This window comes from Lissotriton vulgaris, chromosome 2_1 (assembly GCF_964263255.1).
Source record: "Lissotriton vulgaris chromosome 2_1, aLisVul1.2, whole genome shotgun sequence".
Taxonomy (NCBI): Eukaryota; Metazoa; Chordata; class Amphibia; order Caudata; family Salamandridae; genus Lissotriton; species Lissotriton vulgaris.
Window position 1 is genome coordinate 1,704,866,545 of NC_141687.1, and position 22,590 is coordinate 1,704,889,134.

The 22,590-nt window shown below is 45.1% G+C and overlaps 1 protein-coding gene across 1 annotated transcript in view; it reads right to left on the reverse strand.

The window, feature by feature from the left end:
* LDLRAP1 (low density lipoprotein receptor adaptor protein 1) overlaps positions 1-22,590 on the reverse strand; it is a 331,488-nt gene that overhangs the window by 204,301 nt on the left and 104,597 nt on the right. The window contains exon 2 of the mRNA XM_086957685.1: positions 21,701-21,843. Within this exon, the coding sequence (XP_086813811.1) occupies positions 21,701-21,843 (143 nt within the window). The remainder of the gene's footprint in view (positions 1-21,700; positions 21,844-22,590) is intronic.

Here is a 22,590-nt window from a genome sequence, read left to right on the forward strand (position 1 = left end):
AGCACGGAATATGGGCACAGCACGGACCCGTTTAAGAGGTTGACTATTGAAATCATAAAGAAAAAAGTACTCATCCTTCAGAACCATAGGGAGTCTGAAGCGCAGCGCAGCTCGTTCTCAGTTGGTGAAAACTAGCTATATCAACACCGGGGTATGCCCTGGACCCGAAGAGGCGGCGACAGTGTCTGGATCTGATAATCGTCCCAATACGCCATGGTCCCAGCATAATCATCAACTTCGCAGTCTTCCCGATCTGGGCAAACGTCATTATCCTCATAAACCATTGCCTGAATCTGAATAGATGTTGCCGATGGGGCAGCTGGCCCTGGCTGTGCAGTAGAGGTAGGAGCCGCTGTAGTTACATGCACCGTAGGTTGAGGAGATCCATGGTGAGACAGTGGAAATAGCCTATTATAGTCCTCCAACATGTATTGGAGATTAGAAATGAGAGAGAGCGGTATTTGTGCTGTGGGAGCCAGAGTAGACGGTTCCTCCTCATGGAAGTAATGATCTTCCGGATCGTCCTGACATTTTATGACGAGCTCCGAAGGGCTTCGAGCTGCCCAAAATCTATCATCTTCCTCCTCATCCGATCCGAACCAGTCAGGCTCAGAATTGGAAGTTGATCCAAAGACACATGTCAGCGTTGGAGCAGAGGGTCAACAGCAGGAGTCCCAGAGCCAGATGAAATTGGCACCAGAGGGAATGATGCGAAGGTAGAAGTCAATGACAGTAACTCAGACAACGACGATACCACCGCCGTCGACAAAGCTACCGTTGACTGAGCCACCGTTGACGGAGCCGCCGCCACCAAAGAGGCTCTCTTCCAAGAAGGCGTCGACAAAGATGGACGTTGACAAGACCCTTTTTTGACGTCGGCGAGATTGGAATAGTCGAGACCGATTTAAAGCTCACACACACCATCGTCGACAGAGGACGTTGATGCAGCAGTCGACGACCCGCTGGCACAAGTCGTGGTCCCGGTTGTCGTCAGAGAGCTAGAGACGGCAGATCCCGTCATCGGACAGACAGTAGATGCTCCAGTCTACTATTTAGCACGTTTTTTAGTGGAAACATGCGTAGAAGGAGCCGTGGACACCAGAGTCAGATCGAAGGCGTAAGAGGAAGTGGTGGAGAAACAGCAGGAGTTGAAGCTTCCTCTTCTTTAGGAATGGAGATTGCAAGTCCTGCACACGTCCACGTTTAGAAGTGGCTCTAGACACACCTGACGCAAGGCTTTCTGCATAAGAAAGAGGTGAATCCTTATCCTTCAACCTCTGCAACCACAGGAGGAGACACCCTTCCCGGTCCTGAAGGATCTTGGTTGAGAAAGTCCTGCAAATTTTACATTTGCCTACCTCATGGTCAGGATAGAGGCAGTAAATACACTTCTTGTGAGGGTCCTCTGAGAAGAGCTGCAATTTCCCACTATAAGCACATGGTCGAAACAGACTTCTTACTTGAAGACACTCCGAAAACTGTATAAATCCACAAAGAAATGGAGCAGAGCACAGGGAGACTCCCTTCCCAAGACGTGCGGTAGACAATCTGAGGGCCTGAGCCTCAGAGGAGAAGGTTCTAGAGGGGTGCTAGCATAATGACATGGATATGCTAGGAAAGTGCTTTTTCCTTTTAATGTATTCTAATGGGTTAATGCCAACCTTGGCACTTATGAGTATTTATGGTTTTAGAATGTATGTAATTATGTTTTAAATACATATAAGATTGGTTTGGTTTGCTATTTTATTTACCGTGGGGCTCCCACTTAGACGGGGAATATTTATGCATGTGAATCTATGAAAGACACCCCAATACTGGAGAATTATAGTGGTTTAATGTAATTCATCAGTGCTCTTTTTGATAGTGGGGCCTTAACCTCGATAATGGAGCAGATTTGTAAGGCCTTCCAGATGGTCTGCTTGAATAATGGAGGTCCGGTGTAGGAGTCCCAGAGTTGTGCAAGCTCTGTACCTTCCAGCGATTCCTGTAGTAGGCCCTTGCCGGTGACAGATCGCGTTCCTGCAGCTCCTTCCATAGAGGATTTTTTTTCTCTTATTCCAAGATATTAGGCATGCCCCTTGCCTGGCCAGCACCAGTTTTAGCATTCCATATTCCAGGCAAATCTGGTCCGGTTAAGTGAGACATGGGAGTAAGAAGATTATCCTGTAGACGCATACCACTACATTGTACAGGGTTCTGGAGTCCTAGCCCATTAGCATTTCACTCCCGTCTGAGATGGCCAGTAAGAGTTTTGCTTGTGCTACTTTGAGAAGGGGCTTTAGAAAGGGCACAGACAATTTCTTAAAGTTTGAGGGTTACAGCCAGATTCAACCATTTCCTTTATACTGCCTGCTTCTGGGCTAGGAAGGAGTCTTGATCGATGACACCTAGATATTGGCATTCATCCAAACTTTCTAGTGTTTCCCAAAAACCATGAGTACGTTAGTTTCTTATGTGTACGCAATGGTCTTGGTTTTACAAAGATTGATGGTCAGGCCGTTTGCCGGGGGGGGGGTGGGGGGTGGAGGGGGCCGGGGGGGGGGGGGGGGGGGTAAGGCCTTTGTAATGTCTAGCAACTGCTAAAGCACCACCTGCGGGCAAATGATGACTGCGTTGTCTGAGTAGAGGAAGCTGGATATGGCTGTGCCTCCTAGGTTCGGGGTGTGGGAATTGCTGTTTTGCAGTTGCTAAGTCAGTTATCCCAGAAAGATTAACTCATTCGCTGCAGGGTTAATTCCCCCACTGTGCGGGGGGTTGGGGGCACGGCGCAGCGGTGCTTGTGACAAGAGGAGCGTATCATGAGTCACGGCGGAGCGGTGCTCATGACGGGCAGATCTCGTTGCGACCCCACCCACTTATTAATTCACCCGCACAGGCGGGGAATTAATTGCGTGTGGGCAAGCGGCGATACTGTTTTGACGAGAATAGCACGTCAGGAGCACAGCTCCACCGTGACCGAGCTGGTCTCATCCCGAGCACCGAAGGGGTTAAAGAGTGTCAGGACGCACTCCTGCTTTAGGCCATGCATAGTTGGTAATTTCCTTGAAAGATGTATTCCGTTCCGTAGCTTAAATCACACCCATGAGTCCTTAAGTAGCAGGATTAGCATATTAGTCAAGCCTTGAGGAATTTTCCAACTTGGCCCCCCCAACTTTCCGGTCAATCATCAAGTACTGCTTTGGGATCGATTAAACAAAAACAAAAATATAAACACTATTGTTTTGGAAAACAGTTTTGGAACCTCGGTGGCATCCATTAGGAGTGAGATTGCCAATTTGTTTTTTGTTGTACTGGACTTTGAAAATCCGTCTGATTAAATAGGATAATGGTGTCACTGGAGGTCCTAGAGCGGGGTTCCAGCAAAATACTTGGCCTCATTTCCATTTAGGGCTATGATGCGATAGTTGGCTGGAGATAATCTTTCGCCACACTTTAAGATTAGTGGCGAAAGAGGCAGTCCATTATCTGTTCTTTATTCCTTTGCTTCTCTAAGTGGTAAAGGTATGCCCAGACGCAGGCCCTGTGTTCTCTGCACCACTGGATTCAAGGTAGCCTGACTGATGAGGGGTGATACCCTGAAATAGGTCCCAGGATGCTTGTTGCCGGTCAAGGAAGACCTAGCGTGGCAGTTCGGGCTGGACTATTCCCATGAGGAGCAGGATCAAGACTGATTTGCTTATGGCTGGGTCCAAACTGGGGTGGCGTGTTGGGCAAAATAAAAATAGATTAAAACCAGATCTGTTGACTGTGGGCAGAGGTTTGCATTGTTCGTGGTCAGTCAACTTTTTGCATTGTTCGTGGTCAGTCAATCTGTTAACTTTTGGCAAGATGGTATTTTTCTGTTCTTAGCCCAGAGAAATGCTACCTGTCTCCAGTACCCATCGGGGGAGGGTTACCGCTGAGCCTTGCGTATTCCATCTAGACAGATACACAAGAGCTTAGGTGTGACTGATGGGCCTTCCTGGGAGGAGGGAGGAGCCAAAACACCTTCACATTTGGACCCAAATAGGCTGTGCCCTGTCCCCACACAAAGGGCTACATACCACCACCCCCCACACTCACCGTAGTGAGTCAGGAGTCCAGGCAGGAAGGGAAGACTTCAGTGTACTTCAAAGACGCTTCTTTGAAGTCTCTCTCACTTTAAAGGCACCACTGAATACAAGAAACGGACCTCAGACACTACCACTTCAGTGCAATCTGTACCTGTGGAAACTCTGCCAAGGACGGTTGTGCTGCTAAAGTAAATGAGCATCTGACACACGTGTGCACTACCACCCCACCCCCCCCCCCCCCAGGGGCATGCCTCAGCTTCTGGGCCCTTGCAAGTGGTGTTTTGGTTCCTGAAATTAAGCTTATGGGCTCTTAGTGAAAAGGCCCGTTCCCTCCAACGCCACTCGCCCAAAGGATCAGCACAAGCCAGTGTAAGTTGGTCTCTGCACAGCAAGTATTGTCTGTCGCAAATGCGTAGCTCCAGCCTGTCTGAGACGCCTGGTGGCTCTTCGTGCCACACCAATCGGAGATGTTCTCCTTGGAAAAGTCTTCCGTGCATACAGGAATCTTGGCACAAAACGAGGTGACACTTCAGCTGATTTATCTAGGACTGTATCGGACCCGTACTCCATCATGGTAAGCCTGAACATTTGAATTTTACCCCATCTACTGTGGCCAGATACCGCTGGCTGGCACTTTCAGCACTATTTTATAGTCCATTCTTAAAAAATTCATGTCGCCAGTTCTACTATTTGGATTTGTTCAATAAAGTTTTAATAGTATAACCAGGTGTGGAATCAGTTTTAACTGCGTAGCACGCTACTCTGGAACCCAAAAAGGATAAATGGTGGGTTAGTTAGTGAATTGTGTTATGAGTGGTGGCCATGAGTCGGTTAGTTGCAATGAATAGGATAATGGAGGGATTGAAGAGTAGAGGGTGTGCACAGGTTAATTTAGTGTGTTTATAACTGACTAGCATAGTTCCTGCTTGGACAAGGTGCATACCTGTCAACGAGAACCCCAATTTCTAAACACATCACTAAGAGTTAAATCATGAGCTTATAATTACTCACTTTTGAATATTCCTTGGTGCGAGACTGGATCCGGAAACTTTTCCCGCAGTAACTCTGTGCATTGGTACATGGTGCCATGCAGCTCTGCATGGACACCGTTCTTCTCCGGAAGAGACATGCAAAGCCTATAGGAGAGCCACTCCTGTGTGCAGTCAGTTGCTATCTAGGTTCTCTGCGCCCCCAGATACAGCGCCCTAATCGTCAACAATGAGCAGACTCCTAGACTTGGGAATCTATTAATGGATTTGGAGTCCAGTTCACAGACCAGGGAGGATTGGTCAGGAATCTGCATTAGGGTCTACCAGAAGGAATAGCAGGGGTGTGGAATTTATTAAAATATCCACTTGTCCATGGGGCAGGTTGCTTCATAAATCTACTGGTCATGTAACAAAATCCACTGGTCCCTTTTGTGCCATGTTGTGCGGCAACAAATTATGGCAGCAATCGCATTATAAAAGAGCTCCTATATAACCTCTTATTATTCCAGGGCTCATACCATAGTTTTGTTTGAATACTAGCAATCCCTTGATGTTGCTATGTTTCCACAGATCTTCATACTGAGACTGAAGGTAGTGGTAAGCAATAGTTCAAGGGTTTGAATGTCCTTTTGAGTCTGTGCAAACCTACTAACTTGCATGTTTTAAGGGTTTTCAACAACTCTTATCTAATATTTTCCAATACTGAGAAATGTTGAAAATGTACTCCTGACAATGGCAGACAAACCTTCCAGAGTTTGGAAAAAATGGTTTGAGGGAAAATAAACTTGCAAGCACTCCGGTTTTTGCAGGAGCAAATCTACACATGCATATTTGCTCATACAAAATGCAGTTCACAAATATTTTCTCTGAGTACTATTTCTTGCCCTGCTGCTGTAAATTCTTGGGAATTCACAAAAGCCATATAGCTGCCCTTAATGCAAGATAACAAGGGTGCACTTTTGAGACTTTCTTCAATAAATGGGCCCCTAATTGGGTCTGGCGTTAACCAGGACCTTTTGTGTTTTCTTTTTAATTCTCTCTGTATCGGCTGGCTTCACAGTGAGTGACAGCATTCTGCTATTTCACAAGGAGCATACGGAACACAAAGTAGTTTTGTTCAGTGCCAGTAACTAATGTGGCAGTGGGTGCTTTTTTGAGACCAAAAACAATTTTTGATTTTGCCAATGCTTGTTATAACGGTGAGGGTCTGGCAGCGCTCACTAAAATCAGGTTTCACAAAAGCCATGCTAAAACAAGTCATGCATAGCCAAAACTAAAAAGCCGACCACCATTTCAGACCTACTGGCTTTGCCAATGGTTGTTTATTTTTAAGTTTCCCAAAATGTTATTGAAACTACTAGTTACACTGATTTTCCAATATGAATATTTTGGGGAAATACTAGCATCCATCCGCACATTTTACTAAATAATGCTGCAATGAATATTTTGGGGAATACTAGCCTGCATCACCACATTTTACTAAATGATGCTGCAATGAATATTTTGGGGAAATACTAGCCTGCATCACCACATTTTACTAAACGATGCTGCAATGAATATTTTGGGGAAATACTAGCATGCATCACCACATTTTACTAAATGATGCTGCAATGAATATTTTGGGGAAATACTAGCCTGCATCACCACATTTTACTAAACGATGCCGCAATGAATATTTTGGGGAAATACTAGCATGCATCACCACATTTTACTAAATGATGCTGCAATGAATATTTTGGGGAAATACTAGCCTGCATCACCACATTTTACTAAACGATGCTGCAATGAATATTTTGGGGAAATACTAGCCTGCATCACCACATTTTACTAAACGATGCTGCAATGAATATTTTGGGGAAATACTAGCATGCATCACCACATTTTACTAAATGATGCTGCAATGAATATTTTGGGGAAATACCAGCCTGCATCACCACATTTTACTAAACTATGCTGCAATGAATATTTTGGGGAAATACTAGCATGCATCACCACATTTTACTAAATGATGCTGCAATGAATATTTTGGGGAAATACTAGCATGCATCACCACATTTTACTAAATGATGCTGCAAAGAAATGGTACCTGAAATTTTACAGTAGTTTACCAAAAAACTTTTCCTACTTTCATTTTTTAGGAACATTTTATATTGGAAGCAAAAAAAAATCCAGTAATCTTGCTTTCAAACTTCTGCAAATATTTGCATCTAATCAGAGAGCATTCTGGGATCATTATGCATAGCCTCATATTGCTAAACTTTGAAACCGTGTCCATATTTTTATACTGGAACCACGGTCAGCAGTGCAATCCAAACTTACATTTACTGAGAGCGCTCAGCCTAATAAAGGCTCTCAATGAACCATAAGGAATATGCTACTTACCAGTATGCATCTGTTCTTGGCATAGAGGGCTGCAGAGTGGTACATTATGAATAGATCGCCATCTGGTGTTGGGCTCGGATGATTGCACTTTGTTTTTCTCTTGGAGAGTCTTTTGTATGTTGGTGACTCCTCCCTTAGTTGGTAGTGCGCATGGGCATCGGCTCCATCCTTAGATTGTTTTGCCATAGTAGGGTTAGATGGAGTAGTATCGTAGAATACAGATAAGAGTGCCCATGTAAGTGTATCTAAATAAGATAATGTTGGAACAGACACAGGTTTCCGGGGAGGCTGGGAGGGCATGTACCACTCTGCAGCCCTCTATGCCAAGAACAGATGCATACTGGTAAGTAGCATATTCCGTTCGAGGCATATGGGCTGCAGATGGTACATTATGAATAGACTATACAGCAGTTCTCTCCCTAGCGGTGGTCGCCCGTGTCTGTTGCAACTGTCTGAAACAATGTTTTTAATACTGCTTGTCCCACTCTAGCTTGTTGTGTTGCGTGCACATCAACACAATAGTGTTTTGTGAAAGTGTGCGGTGTAACCCAGGTAGCCGCTTTGCATATGTCATCTAGTGGAATGTTTCCCAGAAATGCCATAGATGCTCCTAGTTTACGTGTAGAGTGAGCTCTAGGAGGAACAGTTAATGTTCTCTTTGCCTTTAAGTAGCATATTTGAATGCATTTTACAATCCATCTTGCAATGCCCGCTTTGGAGATGGGATTGCCTTTATGTGTGGGAGAAAACGCAACAAATAGCTGTTTTGTCTTTCTGAAAGTTTGTGTTCTCTCTATATAGTACAATATGGCCCTCCTAACATCCAGTGTATGTAGGGCTCTTTCCGCTACTGTTTGTGGTTTTGGAAAGAAAACCGGTAATTCCACTGACTGATTGATGTGGAATGCTGAGATAACCTTTGGTAAGAATTTTGGGTTTGTTCTAAGAACCACTTTATTTTGGTGTAGCTGCATAAATGGTTCTTGAATCGTAAAAGCCTGCAGTTCACTTACTCTTCTAAGTGACGTGATAGCTATGAGGAAGGCCACCTTCCATGTGAGGAATTGTATTTCACACCTATGCATAGGTTCAAAGGGTGGCCCCATTAGTCTGGTAAGCACTATGTTGAGATTCCAGACTGGGGAAGGTGGTCTTCTTGGTGGAATGACTCTTTTGAGTCCTTCCATGAAAGCTTTAATTGCTGGTACTTTAAACAGTGACAGGTGTTGCCTGTTTTGTAGGTACGCCGCTATGGCTGCTAGGTGAACCCTAATAGAGGTATATGCTAGATTACATTGCTGTAAGTGTAATAAATAGCAAATGATTTGTTTAGTGGATGCGTCCAGAGGGTTGATGTGCTTACTGTTACAGTGTATAGCAAACCTCTTCCATTTTGCTGCATAGCATGCTCTGGTGGTAGGACGTCTTGCCTGTTTAATGATTTCCATGCATTCTGGTGGTAAATCTAAATACCCAAACTCTATGACCTCAGGAGCCAGATCGCTAGGTTCAGTTGTTTGGGATCTGGGTGCATTATTTCTCCATGGTTCTGTGTAAGATGCATGGGTAATAACCTTAGCTTTTGATGTGGTACTTGTGAGAGTTGTAGCAGCGTGGTGAACCACGGCTGTCTTGCCCACGTGGGTGCCACTAGTATCATTGTCATTGAGTGTTGCTGCAGTTTCCTCACCAGTAATGGAATTAGTGGTAGAGGAGGGAACGCGTAAGCAAATTTGTTGGACCAATTTATCCACAGTGCATTGCCCTGGGACCTTTGGTGTGGGTACCTGGATGCGAATTGTTTGCATTTTGCGTTCTGATGATTTGCAAACAGATCTATCTCTGGTTTCCCCCATTTTTGGAAGAATGGCTGTAGTATTTGGTCGTGCAGTTCCCATTCGTGAACTTGTTCTGACTGTCTGCTTAGGATGTCTGCTATTTGATTTTGAATTCCTGGTAGGTGTTCCGCTAACAGGTAGATTTTTTGAGGAATGGCCCATCTCCATATGTCCTGTGCTAGTTTGGACAGTTGGAGAGAGTGTGTCCCCCCCTGTTTTTGAATATAATACATTGCAGTCATGTTGTCTGTTCTGATCAGGACTGCCTTGTTTGTTATTTGCATTTGGAAAGCTTTTAGTGCTAGAAATATTGCTAATAGTTCCAGGTAGTTGATGTGCAGTTTCTTTTGCTGCGCACTCCACTTCCCCTGTACTGTGTATTTGTCCATATGCGCTCCCCATCCGGAGAGCGATGCGTCCGCTGTTATTATTACTTGTGGAATTGGCTCTAGGAACGACCGTCCTTTGGAAATGTTTTCTGTGTTCCACCACTTCAGAGAGCGATACGTCCGGTCGTTTACCAACACCAGATCTGTAATCTGACCTTGAGCCTGATTCCACTGTGTCGCTAGACACTCTTGTAGTGGGCGCATTTGTAGTCTGGCATGTGGTATTAGCAGTATGCAAGAGGACATCATGCCTAATAGTTGCATAAACACTCGTGCTGGTAGTGAGTGTTGTGGTTGAAATCTTTGTATTAACCCGACCATTGTCTGTACTCTGATTGGGTTGGGGTATGCTATTGCCTTTTCTGTGTCTACTGTAGCCCCCAGGTATTGCTGGATCTGGTTTGGTTGCAGGTGTGATTTTTTGTAGTTCACCGTAAACCCTAGGTGGTGCAGCAGTTGAATTGTCTTCTGTGTGTTGTGAAGACATTCCTCCTTTGATTTGGCCTTTATTAGCCAATCGTCCAAGTATGGGAAGACATGTATTTGTTGTCTTCTTAGGTGTGCTGCCACCACAGCTAGGCATTTTGTGAAAACTCTCGGTGCTGTTGTGACACCGAACGGAAGGACCTTGAACTGGTAGTGTTGTCCTTCTAACACAAACCTTAGGTATTTTCTGTGGGCTTTGTGAATTGGGATATGAAAGTAAGCGTCTTTTAGATCCAGTGTAGAAAGAAAGTCCCCTTTCTTCAGTAAAGGGAGTACTTGTTGGAGCGTGACCATGTGGAAGTGTTCCGAATTTATGTAAGCATTGAGAGGTCTGAGGTCTAATATTGGTCGTAGGGACCCGTCCTTTTTGGGGATCAGGAAGTATAGAGAGTATACTCCTGTTCCTTGTTGATCCTTTGGGACCTTCTCTATTGCATGCTTTTGTAGAAGTGCTAGCACTTCTTCTCTTAACAATGTCAGATGATCCTGACTCATTGGACGCTGTTTGGGGGGGGATGTTTGGTGGGGTAGCTGTGAGTTCTAGGCAATAACCATGTTGGATAATTTGTCTCACCCACTTGTCTGACGTGATGTTTTCCCAGACAGGTAGGAACTGTGATAGACATCCCCCGACCGGTGTTATGTGGTCTGGGGGGAGATCTATGAAGTCACTGTTTTGGTGTTGAGGCGTTGCGGTTGTTATTATTTCCGCGGCCTCTACCCTTATTGTTGTTACCTCTGTAATTACCTCTTGAATTACCTCTGGGTGATGTTGGTGTGAAAGATGTGGATTGCTGATTTGTTCCTGTGTTTTTTGAGCCCCCTCTATAGGTGGATCTACGAAAGGAACCTCTGTGCGTTGGCTGTTGCAATGCTCCCATTGACTTAGCCGTTTCCGTATCTTTCTTCATCTTTTCTAATGTCTCGTCTGTACTTGAACCAAACAATGTCTTCTGATCAAATGGTCTGTTCAGTAGGGCTGTTTGAACTTCTTGTTTGAATCCTGAGATTCTAAGCCATGCGTGTCTTCTTAGCATGACACTAGTGTTAATAGACCTTGCTGCAGTGTCTGCTGCGTCTAATGCACACTTAATGGAAGTATTGGTTATTATTTTACCTTCCTGTATTAATTGGTCTGCCTTCTTCTGATGTTCTTTTGGAAGATGTGTGAGAAGTTTTTCTAGCTCATCGTAATGTGCCCTGTCGTAACGTGCGAGTAGTGCTTGTGTATTAGCTATACGCCAGCTATTCGCTGCCTGTGATGCTACTCTTTTGCCTGATGCATCTATTAACTTCGACTCTTTATCTGGTGGCGGAGCCTCTCCTGTAGATAATGAGTTTGCTCTTTTACGAGCGTTTGAGACCACCAGCGAGTCTAGAGGTACATGCCCTCTAATAAATATTGGGTCCTTTGGAGCCGCTTTGTATTTCTTATCGATTCTTGGGTTTAACACCCTGGCTCTCACTGGGTTTTCGAATATTTCTTCTGTGTGAGTGAGAAGACCCTTTAGCATAGGAAGAGTACCTGATGTTCTCTGTGCATTAGGTAGAGTCTCTAACAAGAAATCCTCTATTTGAGGTTCTGTGTGCATATCTAGTTTGTGATATTTTGCTGCCCTATTAATGAGCTGCACAAAACCTGTGTTATCATCAGGTGGTGAAGGCTTTGAGGGGTATAGCTCTGGGTCGTTGTCCTCATCTGACCCTACATTGTAATTTTCCCATGGATCTTCCTCATCTTGGATAGATTCGTCATCCCCTTGAGGTTCTCCCTCCCCTATATCACTGTCTACATCTGATTGAGGTGTAGCTGGTCTTGGTGTGGAGGGTGTAGGAATATGTGGCCTATTGTGAGGAATAGGAGAAGAGGGTGTGTCTCTAGGACGAGGAGAAGCAGGAGGAGTTATGTTCGTCCCCATTGTTCTCTTTTTTGAAGGAAGAGGTTTATCTTCTGACTGTTCACTCTTTCTCTTCTTCGTGACCACTTTCCCAGTCTGTGGGTCAATAAACAAGATCTTTTGTTTGGGATCTGTTTGTTGCTCTTGAATCGGTACCGAGGGTCCTGGTTCCGAGAGCTGTTTTTGTTTTCGATCTTCAGATCTTTCTGTTTGACACCGAATGTCTGCTCGATTCCGACTTTTTGGGTATCGAGTGTCTTTTGGGCGATACATCATATTTCTTTTTCGACATGGAATGTTTCGATACCGAGCTCTCCTTTGTATGCAGCCTCGGTGTCGAAGTCGATGACGCCCTTTTCTCGGATCCGACGTGGTGGGATTCCGAGTGTTTCGGTTTCAGTTTCGGTTTCGTTGCCGGGCCCGAAGGCGGGGCGTCGGAAACTTTTTTCAGCGGTTTGACCGGGCCCGAGGGCGGGGTCGTTACCGCACGGGGTCGGTTTTTCGGTAAGGGGACGTCGTCACTCACGGTTTGTTGCTCGAAGAGTTCTTCAACCTCCGACTGGTCCCCTTCCGACCCCGACTGGTCCTCTTCTTCCTCGATTTGTTCGTCTCCGAACAGCTCCGGGATTGCCTCCGCCTGCATTCTGGAAGCCTCGTGTCTTCGTGCTCGACGATTTCTAATCGTTAGCTTGGAGGAGAATGCTGCGCAGGCTTCGCAGTCCCTGGATTCGTGTTCAGGCGATAGACCGAGGTTGCACACCTCGTGTAGGTCCTTGTGTGGGAACTTAGCACCACACGATGGACAATTTTTGAATGGAGTCCTTTCCATGGACTCCGGGCTTGACTGCGTCGAGAAAGGTCTCCTGTTCTTCGACGTAGATCCAAGTTTTTCTCTTCTATTTTGAATTTGTAACGCGTCGGAATGGAAAAGAACGCGTTCGCTAACAATACCGTCGAATTGGAAAGGGAATACGCGCCAAAAAATCACTTTCTTCTGAAGTTGATCTGGAGCGTCTCGATCTTCATCCGAACCCGATGGCGGAAAAAAACAATCTAAGGATGGAGCCGATGCCCATGCGCACTACCAACTAAGGGAGGAGTCACCAACATACAAAAGACTCTCCAAGAGAAAAACAAAGTGCAATCATCCGAGCCCAACACCAGATGGCGATCTATTCATAATGTACCATCTGCAGCCCATATGCCTCGAACATACAAGTTCGAACAGAATTAAAATATGCACACAACATATGCACACAAATATTACCTTAACAGCAGGCAGTGCCCTTTGCTGATCCTTAATGTGGTACTGCAAACTGGCAGCCAAAGGGTTTGTGCTGCAGGGGTTGGGCCTGCTTGTCCCAAGGACAAAATTCACATTAAAACTTGTTGCCCCTGACCCCCAACAATATGTTCTGGGCATCGGACTATAGGAATTCCCCATCCCTGGAATAGGTTACTTACCCTGCAAGCATCTGTTCATGTGAATATAGCACTACAAGGCATGCTTTGCATACTCCTGCCATCTAGTATTGGATCCGGATGTGTGCAAATTGTTTTTCTTCAAAGAAGTCTTTCAAGTCCTTACGTAGAGGGACTCCTCTGGATGATGGTGAGCATAGACTCCATTGTTAGATTGTTTTCCCGCAAGGTGGGTGAGAGTGGAGTGTGAAAGCAAGTGGTAAGTAAAGAACTGTCCATGCATACAAGAGAAAAGAAACTGCAATGGCCACAGGTATCTGGGGAGGAGTGTGGGCGCCAGTGCTTAATTTGAGCCAGTAGTTACTGGTACTTAAATTGTTAACACCAGAGCTTGTGACAGTCAGCCACAAAGTGGCGCTTTCTGGCTAATTTAGATAGATCCACAACAGTTATTTTTTAATCAAATATACTTTTCCCTGCCACCCAAGCCATTCTTATAAATTTGGGGGCCTGAGATAGTCAGAATTGTCAGACTTTTAGGAGTGTGAGGGCTAGTTGTTGTGTTACAATCTGTGGCGGCATGGCAGAGGCAATGCATGGTGCAAGCTGCAGTGGCCGCCTGACAAGAGCCCTGACAGAATTCTTTTTTTCTTACAGATTAAGCACTGGTGGGTGATTGTGAATCTACAGATCTACATGCCGGAATAGACGCTTAAAGGGTAAATAACATTCAGTGTGAGGCATGTGCTGCTGTAGATATGCATGCTTTGCACAGACCTTAACCGCATCCGCGCTAGTGGAATTCTGCTCCTGCGCTGAGATATTCAAAAGCGCATGTTACGTGACGAGCTGGGCTCGTCATCAGCGTGCGAGGAGGCTACGCCATGACGAGCCCAGCTCGTCATGAGCGTCGAAGGGGTTAAAGCAGTCCTCTTCAGAAGCGGTGGCCAACCTGTTGGTGTTGCAGTAGTTTGGAAAAGTGTATTTAGCAGTGCCTGACACATTAACTGGTTTGCGTACTAGAACATCCACACTGTACGGTTTAGTACAAGTGTGTGGTGTAGACAATGTAGCCGCTTCAAATAGGTCAGCTAATCTAAGATCTCTTATTAAGGCCACAGAAGCTCCTTCCTTTAAAGTAGTGTCCTGTAGGAAGTGTAGGTACAGTTCTTTTGGCTTTAGTACACGAAGTTTGAATGCACACCTATTCACCAGACAATGCCCGGCCTTTGATGCGGTGAGAAAGCTACAAAAAGTGGAGTCTTTCTATAAGTCTTTGCACCATCAATTCAGTGCATAAGGGCTCTATTGACATACAATGTATGTAGAGCTCTTTACGCAGCAGTGTCTTGTTGGGGGGGGGGGGGGGGGGGGGGGGGGAGTCAACTATTGAAGTAGAAGTGAGAGGACCTTTGAAAGGAATTGGAGGTTGGTGTGGAGGACAACCCTGTCATGAGTTGGAAGAGGGGTTCCTCCAAGGTTAATGCCTGAAGCTCACCAACATCTGGGAGTGAGGTAATGCAAATTTAAAATGCCATCTTTCAAGACAGAAAGTGAAGGGGCAGGTATGAAGGGGCTCAAATGGAGGGAGCATGAGTTGTGCAAGGACAATGTTAAGATTCCATGGGGGTACAGGAGGAACTCAAAGAGGAACTACTTCTTTAAGACCTTCCACAAAGGCCTTAATTACTGGGATTTTTTAATTAAGAAATCTGTTGCCCATGTAAGATCGGCAGCGACTGCAGACAAATGTAACTGTATGGAGGTGAATGCTAGACCAGAGATCTGGACATAGACAATGTTTTACACCATTACATTAAAAGTTAATTTGCTTGAAACAATAGCATACAAATCAATCTGGCTGCATAGCATGCTCAAGTGGTAGGCCTATGGGCTTTCTTGAGAATGGTCAAGCACTCCGGTAGGAAAGTGAGGTATCCAAACTATGAACTTAGAAGCCAGATCACTAGGTTGGTAGATTTGGGATCTGGTTGCCAGATCTCTCCATGGCCATGGTTCTGAGTGAGAAGGTCCAACCTGCTGGGGAGCTTCTTGTGGGGAACTATAGAGGTAATATTAAGTTGTGAGCCAGGTCTGGCGAGACCATGCGGGAGCTCCTAATATGAGAGTGAGACATTTGCTGGAGCTTCCGAGCCAGAAATGGAAGGAGAGCGAGAGGAGGACTTGCATAGGCAAGTGAACCGGACCAAATCATCAATATTGCATTGCTGCTGGATTGGGGTGGGTGGTGGGGGAGGGGGGTTGTTAGGAACCTGGAGGGGAATTTTGGGCATTTGACATTGAGCGTGGTTGCAAACAAGGGGTACTTAAGGGGAAAGCACCATTTGCACAAGTATTGGAGGAGGACTTGCGGGTGGAGTTTACACTTTGATTTTGCTGTCCTCCTCAGGAGGATGCTGCAACAAGTCTCCGTCTATACCTGGAAGTTAACAGGTGGCTGTTGTGACAGAGCCAAGCACTAAATGGTCTGCAAATAGTGAGACAGTTGTGGAGAACGTGTCTGCCACCCCTTTGCTTCTGTAGGTAGTACATGGCTGTCATCTGTTGCTAGAACTGGGCTGATTATGTGAGGTAGGAAAACGTTCAAAGCTATATGAACAGCTTGAAGCACTAGATAATTGATGGGGAGACCCATGTATTTAGTCTCTCACAAGCTCTGTACTGTGAGATCCTGTAAGTGTGCACTCACAACAGCATAAAGGAAAGGCTGCCCCTGTAATAGGTTGTTGGTGTTACACCACTGCAGAGAGTGAAGAGTGCGGCAGCCTAGCAACACTAGATCTTCTCAGTGACCCCTGTCTAAGACCACTGTTGAGCCAAGCATTGCTGCAATGGAGGCATGCAGTCATACATGAGGTACTATGCCAATGCAGGAGGACATCATGCCCAAGAGGCACATGACTGTCCTGAATTAATTGCCGATTTGGTTGAGACAGGGGTTTTAACGCCTGGAATGACTGGATCCTGGCCGTACTAAAATAGCCCATAGCTAAGTATGGATCTGTAGGTGTTGAAGGTGGGACTTTGTGGAATTGATGGTGAACCCGAAGCAATGCAGAAGATCTACGACGACGTGTGGTCATGACGCAGTTAAAGAGTGTCTGCTTCGATGAGCCAATCATCCAAATATGGGACTACATGGACTTTCTATATTTAGGCATTGCACTACAAGGAATTTTGTTAATCCCCAAGGTGCAGTAGTCACCCCAAATGTAACAATCCTGAGATATGTTGGATGTATCAGTACGTGAAAATAGGAGTTCTTTAGGTCTAGTGTAGCCATAAAGTTGCCCTATTGGAGAAGTGGGATTACATCCTGTAGAGTCAGTGTGTAAGTGCTCCGACAGGATGAATGGGTTTAGGGACCAGAGGTCCAGAATTGGCAGTAATAAGCAGTCCTTTTTGAGTCATAGGAAGTATAGTGAGTGCGCTTGTGTACACTGGTGATTTATATGGATGGGCTATACATCTCCTTTATGGTGGGAAGATAGGACCTACTATTTGAGTATTATTTGATGTTACAATGATCACCTGTGTTTTGCAAGGTAAATTGTTGTGAGGTGTGGTAATGAGCTCCGTACATTAGCCATGTTGGCTAGGGGCCAAGTGTGCGAGTAGAACATCTTGTAACCATCCTTCGATCGGTGTTATATGGTTAGGCCGTAATAGAAGAAGTCCTTATTCGGTGGTGGGTGTAGCTCCTTTTTGAGGGGGGGGGGGGGGGGGGAACTACCCTTGCCTCTACCTCTTGAATTATTAACTCTATGGGATCCTGTACGAAAGTGCCCCTTCTGACATGATAAACCCCTCGGCCCTTTTTCACTGGTATCTGGTGCAACTTTGACTGAGTTTAGTGTGTCTCTGCTAACCAGGTCCCCAGCAATCGCGTTCATTCCCCAACTGTACCATTGTTCCAAAATTTGCACCCCTTTAGGATCCTTGTGAGTCCGTAGTTAGTACCCAGAGTACCCAAGGCCTTAGAACAAAAAGGGCCCATAAGGGCTGCAGCACAAATTGTGCCTCCCTAAGGGACCCCTCACCAAGCTTGTGCAAACTGGCATTGCAGCCTCCGTGTCTTAGTGCAGAGAAAAAACGAAGAGTCGCCATGGCACACCAGTGTTCCATGCCAGCAAAACACTTCATGTGGTATAGTTAAGTCACTCCTACGGCAAACCTTACAGCCAGAACACAGGGAGAACTACACCCATGTTGGGCATATACACACATGAATGATGTGGTCCCGGGATACCAAAGTTACTCTTTGGACATTTCGAGCGTACAGGGAAGCCACGATGCATGCATGGACTGGACACTAGCGAATATGAGTTACCTAGCTAAATGACAGCTTAACTGTACGACAAAGTGTTTGGTACCAAACACTGCATCTTAATAAACCCCACTGATGTCAGTGCTGGATTGATTAATACATTCATCCAGGTGTGCCTCATGAAAACCTACAGACTACTAGTGCGTTTACTAACTGGTCTCGACCAGCCACCCACCATAGACCAGTTTCGAACCTCTTGAGGTGAAAGCCTTCACTGAGGCCAGGAACAAAGCCTGCTCTGGGGAGAGTTCTTCACACCTAGTTTAAAATGTTCCCTGAACTATTCTCGTGGCTCAGTTACTGGGTAACCCACTTCATTGGTAACTACAATATGCTACTTTTACATAAAAACAAGATAGAAGGTTGCATTTTGAGGCACATGACGTACCTCAACCATTAAACATGGCTTACTTGCTTCACGCTGGTGCATGTTACCAAAAATTTAATTATTTACTTACTGCCTCCGTGCCTTTTGGTTTTAATTATAGGCTTCCTGCTGGCTACTGTACGACACGCTGCTTGATCTTGAGTCGACTGACTAGCACTCAGCTGTGCAGCACGCAGGCGAAAGTGGGAGGACACTGATCTTCATTGGTCAGACTCACTCGGGAGGAAACACTTGACGAGTCAACAGCAAGGAGGGACGGGGCAGGCTATTTATTTATACGCAGTCATTGGTATCGCACTAGCGCTACCTTGATTGCAGTTAGTCATGTAGCACGGACCTCATCCAGACAGTTTGACGGTGTGTCAGTGTGCATCATGAAAAGGTAGATGGCCACAGAGTACATATCTAAATATTTCATGCATGAATCTAGACCAATCAGGCAACACTAAACCCAGGAAGGCATATCAGCTCTCCTCCAGGGAGACACTGAACTTTGTGATCCAACATAGCGTGTTTAGACCGTGCCCTAAGAAATAAGTGAAGGTGCCAAGCCCTGGAAACCGGCACAAGTTAAACCCTGGTCAATACCTTCCGTTTCCAAATTGTGAATATACCTGAAAGTTTAGAACTTGGTCATGCAGCAGCAGCCATGGAGCTGGTAGAGCTATTCCCCCTCCGACCTCAAAATTTTGGAATTTGCAAGCTACATAAAATCACATCAGCTCATGGGTGCAACAGAAAATATCTGGCTGGCCAATGTCAATCTTTATGCCCAGAGACAACTGCTCTGAGGTGCCTTCGCAGCAGTTGAATGGAGGCTGGTGGCACCATCAGGTAACTGAATTAGAGTACCCCACACCAGCTTCTTTACTGATAAAGCAAAGAGGGCTCAGAATTAGGGTAACTATACCCAAAATAGAGTGGACACAAAAAGAAAAAGTGCACTGGCAGAGTAGAACAAGCATTTGCAATGCAATAGGTCTGCCATTAGGAAAGTTTGAGCTATTGGTATTGTAAATGACAAATATTTTATTTATGTTTTGGTTTTAAAAATAGCGGAATAGCTTTGTCATTTACAATGCCAATAGTTTAACTTTCGCAAACGTGACACCTATAGCATTTGTAATGCTACATGTGTTGTATTTACATGACATAGACCTATTATAAATAACGGCTTTTATTTTTTTAAATAATTAATACTTAAATAAAAGTTATTGTAATTTATAATGGCAATAGCTTAAACTTTTGTAAATAACTTTTGGGAAGATTATGTTCAGTGTATTTTATTGTGATGAAAATCCAAGAACGGTAGTGAAATATTAACATCTTTTTGTGACATTTGTAATAAAGTTTGAAACATTGAGAGAACATATTAGAATCAGTTGTTGTTGAATGGTGGCGCTGAGTGATGCTGTGGCGACGAGCGATGCTGTGGCGACGAGCGATGTGGTTTATTTGTTTTGGAAGAGGAGCAGAGGCTGCGCTTGGTCCTGTGCTGCTTCGGACTCTATTTTGTCAGATGGCTTTGAGTGCTGGGGCTATTGTTTGTAATCCAGCCTGTGCTGCGCCATCGTATTCAATGGGGCAGCAGGAGGCCAAAGTGCAAAGCAAGCGCGGGCAGCTCCTAAAGGACACTCGAGGCAATAGCAACAAGCTCTCGGCATTGCTGTGGGGGGGGTGCGGGGTGCAGAGGAGCAGCAGCCTTTGATGTCTGGTGGTGTAAGAGACAAATGTTGGTGTGCGAGGCTTCCTTTCAAGTCGGGTGGGGGGGGGCAGGGGAGCAAGAGTGGGAGGGAACAAGCATATGAAGTGTGAGTGAGGCCAAGCGCGCACTGGCGGAGCGGCACACTTCAGTAGATCACATGGCCAATAGGTCTCACTTTTAGGACCTTATAAGTATTTATTTTTGCAGCACAATATCCTTGGTGCAACAACATCAGCTGTTGCATGGTGTGCGAGGCGGAGGTGGGGAGCAGGGGAGCGAGGGTGAGGGAACCAGCATAAGGGGTGTGAGTGAGGCCAAGCGCGTGCTGGCGAAGCTTCACGCTTCAATAGATCACATGCATTGGGAGGAATCCGCTTGTTCAAGGAGTGTTTCCCCTACAATAGTTCAGAGCCGTAAATAGCTCGACCTAAAAAACTATTATTGGCAAAACCAACAGGAGTTACCGATGAAACCATTAAAATAACAGGTGTGAAAGTGATAGCTTGCTGTACAAAATGCATCCGAGGTAATGGATTTGTGGGAGGATTTAGTGTACTTTTGAGATGCAAAGTGGTCCCTCATGTATAGCACTGCAAGTAGGACCAACCGTCCATACATTTCACTGACTGCCCATTATTTGGGGCTCATGTCCATTAGGATTCCTTCACAGATGTCTTAGGTCTGTAATTTTGGAGATGGGAGCCAGCTGTGCTACCCCCTGGGACAATCTGAGCCAGCTTGCACTTCTCTTTGAACTCTAGAGGTTGCAGCAGCCACTGCCCATCCTCGCACAGACTGTGGACAGGCCCATTGTCATTCGGGCTGTGGAGGATTATCACAAAGAATGACAATGGGCCAAATGACCCACTAGATCTGCTTAAATGGGGGCGTCACTAGGTCAGAAGTGTTTCTTGGCACTTTCTGACTTTGATCTGTGGCTCCCAGTTCAGCATAACACAGAATAACAAACAGCAGAAGGACCATGATGCAGCTGTGGGGATGGTCTAAAGGGTACCAAAGTAGCCAAAAACTGACACAGTGAGGTGCACCATTGTCTCAACCTAATATAAACTTATTTTGAGGTCTACTTATGTTGGTGGTTTATTTACTTAATTACTATTGTGCGACCTCCTCTGATGGGTCTGTTAAATGTACCTATTTTCCCGACCTCTTGCCCCAAGTTTGTACTTCTGTCCTGAATCTAGGTCCTGAATTTTGGAATGAATTTGACCCTTTGTCCTGAATTTTTACACTCCCTGACCGGAATTTGCACCTGTGCCAGTTGGTCACCCTATCTGCAAGCACTCAATAGGAAGAGGAATAATGTATCTACAACACAAAGCAATAGGTGAGAAAATTACTCCAAGAGGAGCCAAAGGCCACAAGTTATGCAGAATACTATTTTGTCTAGTCAGACGCAAAAAAGGTCTTTAATGTACATTAAAAAAAAAAAGAAAAAGTCACCCCAAAAGGAAAACAGAAATCGCCTCCAAAAAAAGAATTGGTAAGGGATTGGGAAGAAAACAGACCACTTTACCGACTAAGAAAATGCTGATGTATCTATTGCTCTAATTAGGATTACAGTGCGTACATGAATAGTACTCTACCTCTTGAGCTCATCACTCTCGGTCCAGCTCATTTTCCCCTCTAGTTCTCTCCCCAGCTCATCACCTCATGTACTTTTCTCAAAGTATTGAATGTGCACCCCTCCTTTCTAATCCATTGGATATCTTTTTGAACATACTGGTTTGTGAAAGTCAATGTGACACACTGAAATTAGCATATTTTGTTACACATACTCACAGTTGCTACAATTCTTTTCACGGCAGTTGCTGATAACTCCTCTCCCTTGGGCTGCTCAACCAGTGTCATTCCCAAATACTTAAGATGAAATATCATGCCTTCCAACAACATTTCTCTGGTGTCAGTCCAGTTTTCAGGTAACTCTAGAGAAAGCCAAAAAGAAATCCAATTAAACTAACGGGCGTGTATGGTTATTTATAAAATTGCTAAAGACATACGGGATCATGCCGATAAATGATTACTTAGCTGGTCATAGAAAAACTTGGAATTTTCTGTTGAAATTGGGACTGGTGCATATTTTCCACACTTTTTGTAGATCTATTATTTTTCACGGACAAGCCCATTAAAACATCTTTACAAAGCTGCTCACATTACAAGTCAGAGCCCCCTCCCCCGCAGAGATTTAGACGTCCTAAATTACCATATGTAACAATCAGCCCTAAATTTTCCACTACATTATGGGACGCTTTCATAAAGTCTGGATAAAATGGTTTAAAGGAGACAAAAATGGACAACGATTCCAAGAAGCGATCATTCCCTCAAGCGACTGCTGAAATTGGTTTAAAACTTCCCCTCAAAGGACTTAAAACCCTTTGGGTCCCAGAAGTAAGTATTTACAATGCAATGGTCTTGGCATTGTTAAAGTTAGAGCTTTTGGCATTGCTCCTGACTTTTTTTCTCAAAACATAAATAAATGGCATTGTCATTTACAAATCCAATAGCTTAATCGCTCGCTAATGCGAGACCTATTGGATTTGCACCCACACACAGAGCCACGCACACAAAGCCACCCACACAGTCCTTCATATAGAGCCACCCCCACACACACAGAGCCACCCACACAGAGCCACCTACAAAAAAAGCAAGAAACACCCACAAATCTGCTCCAG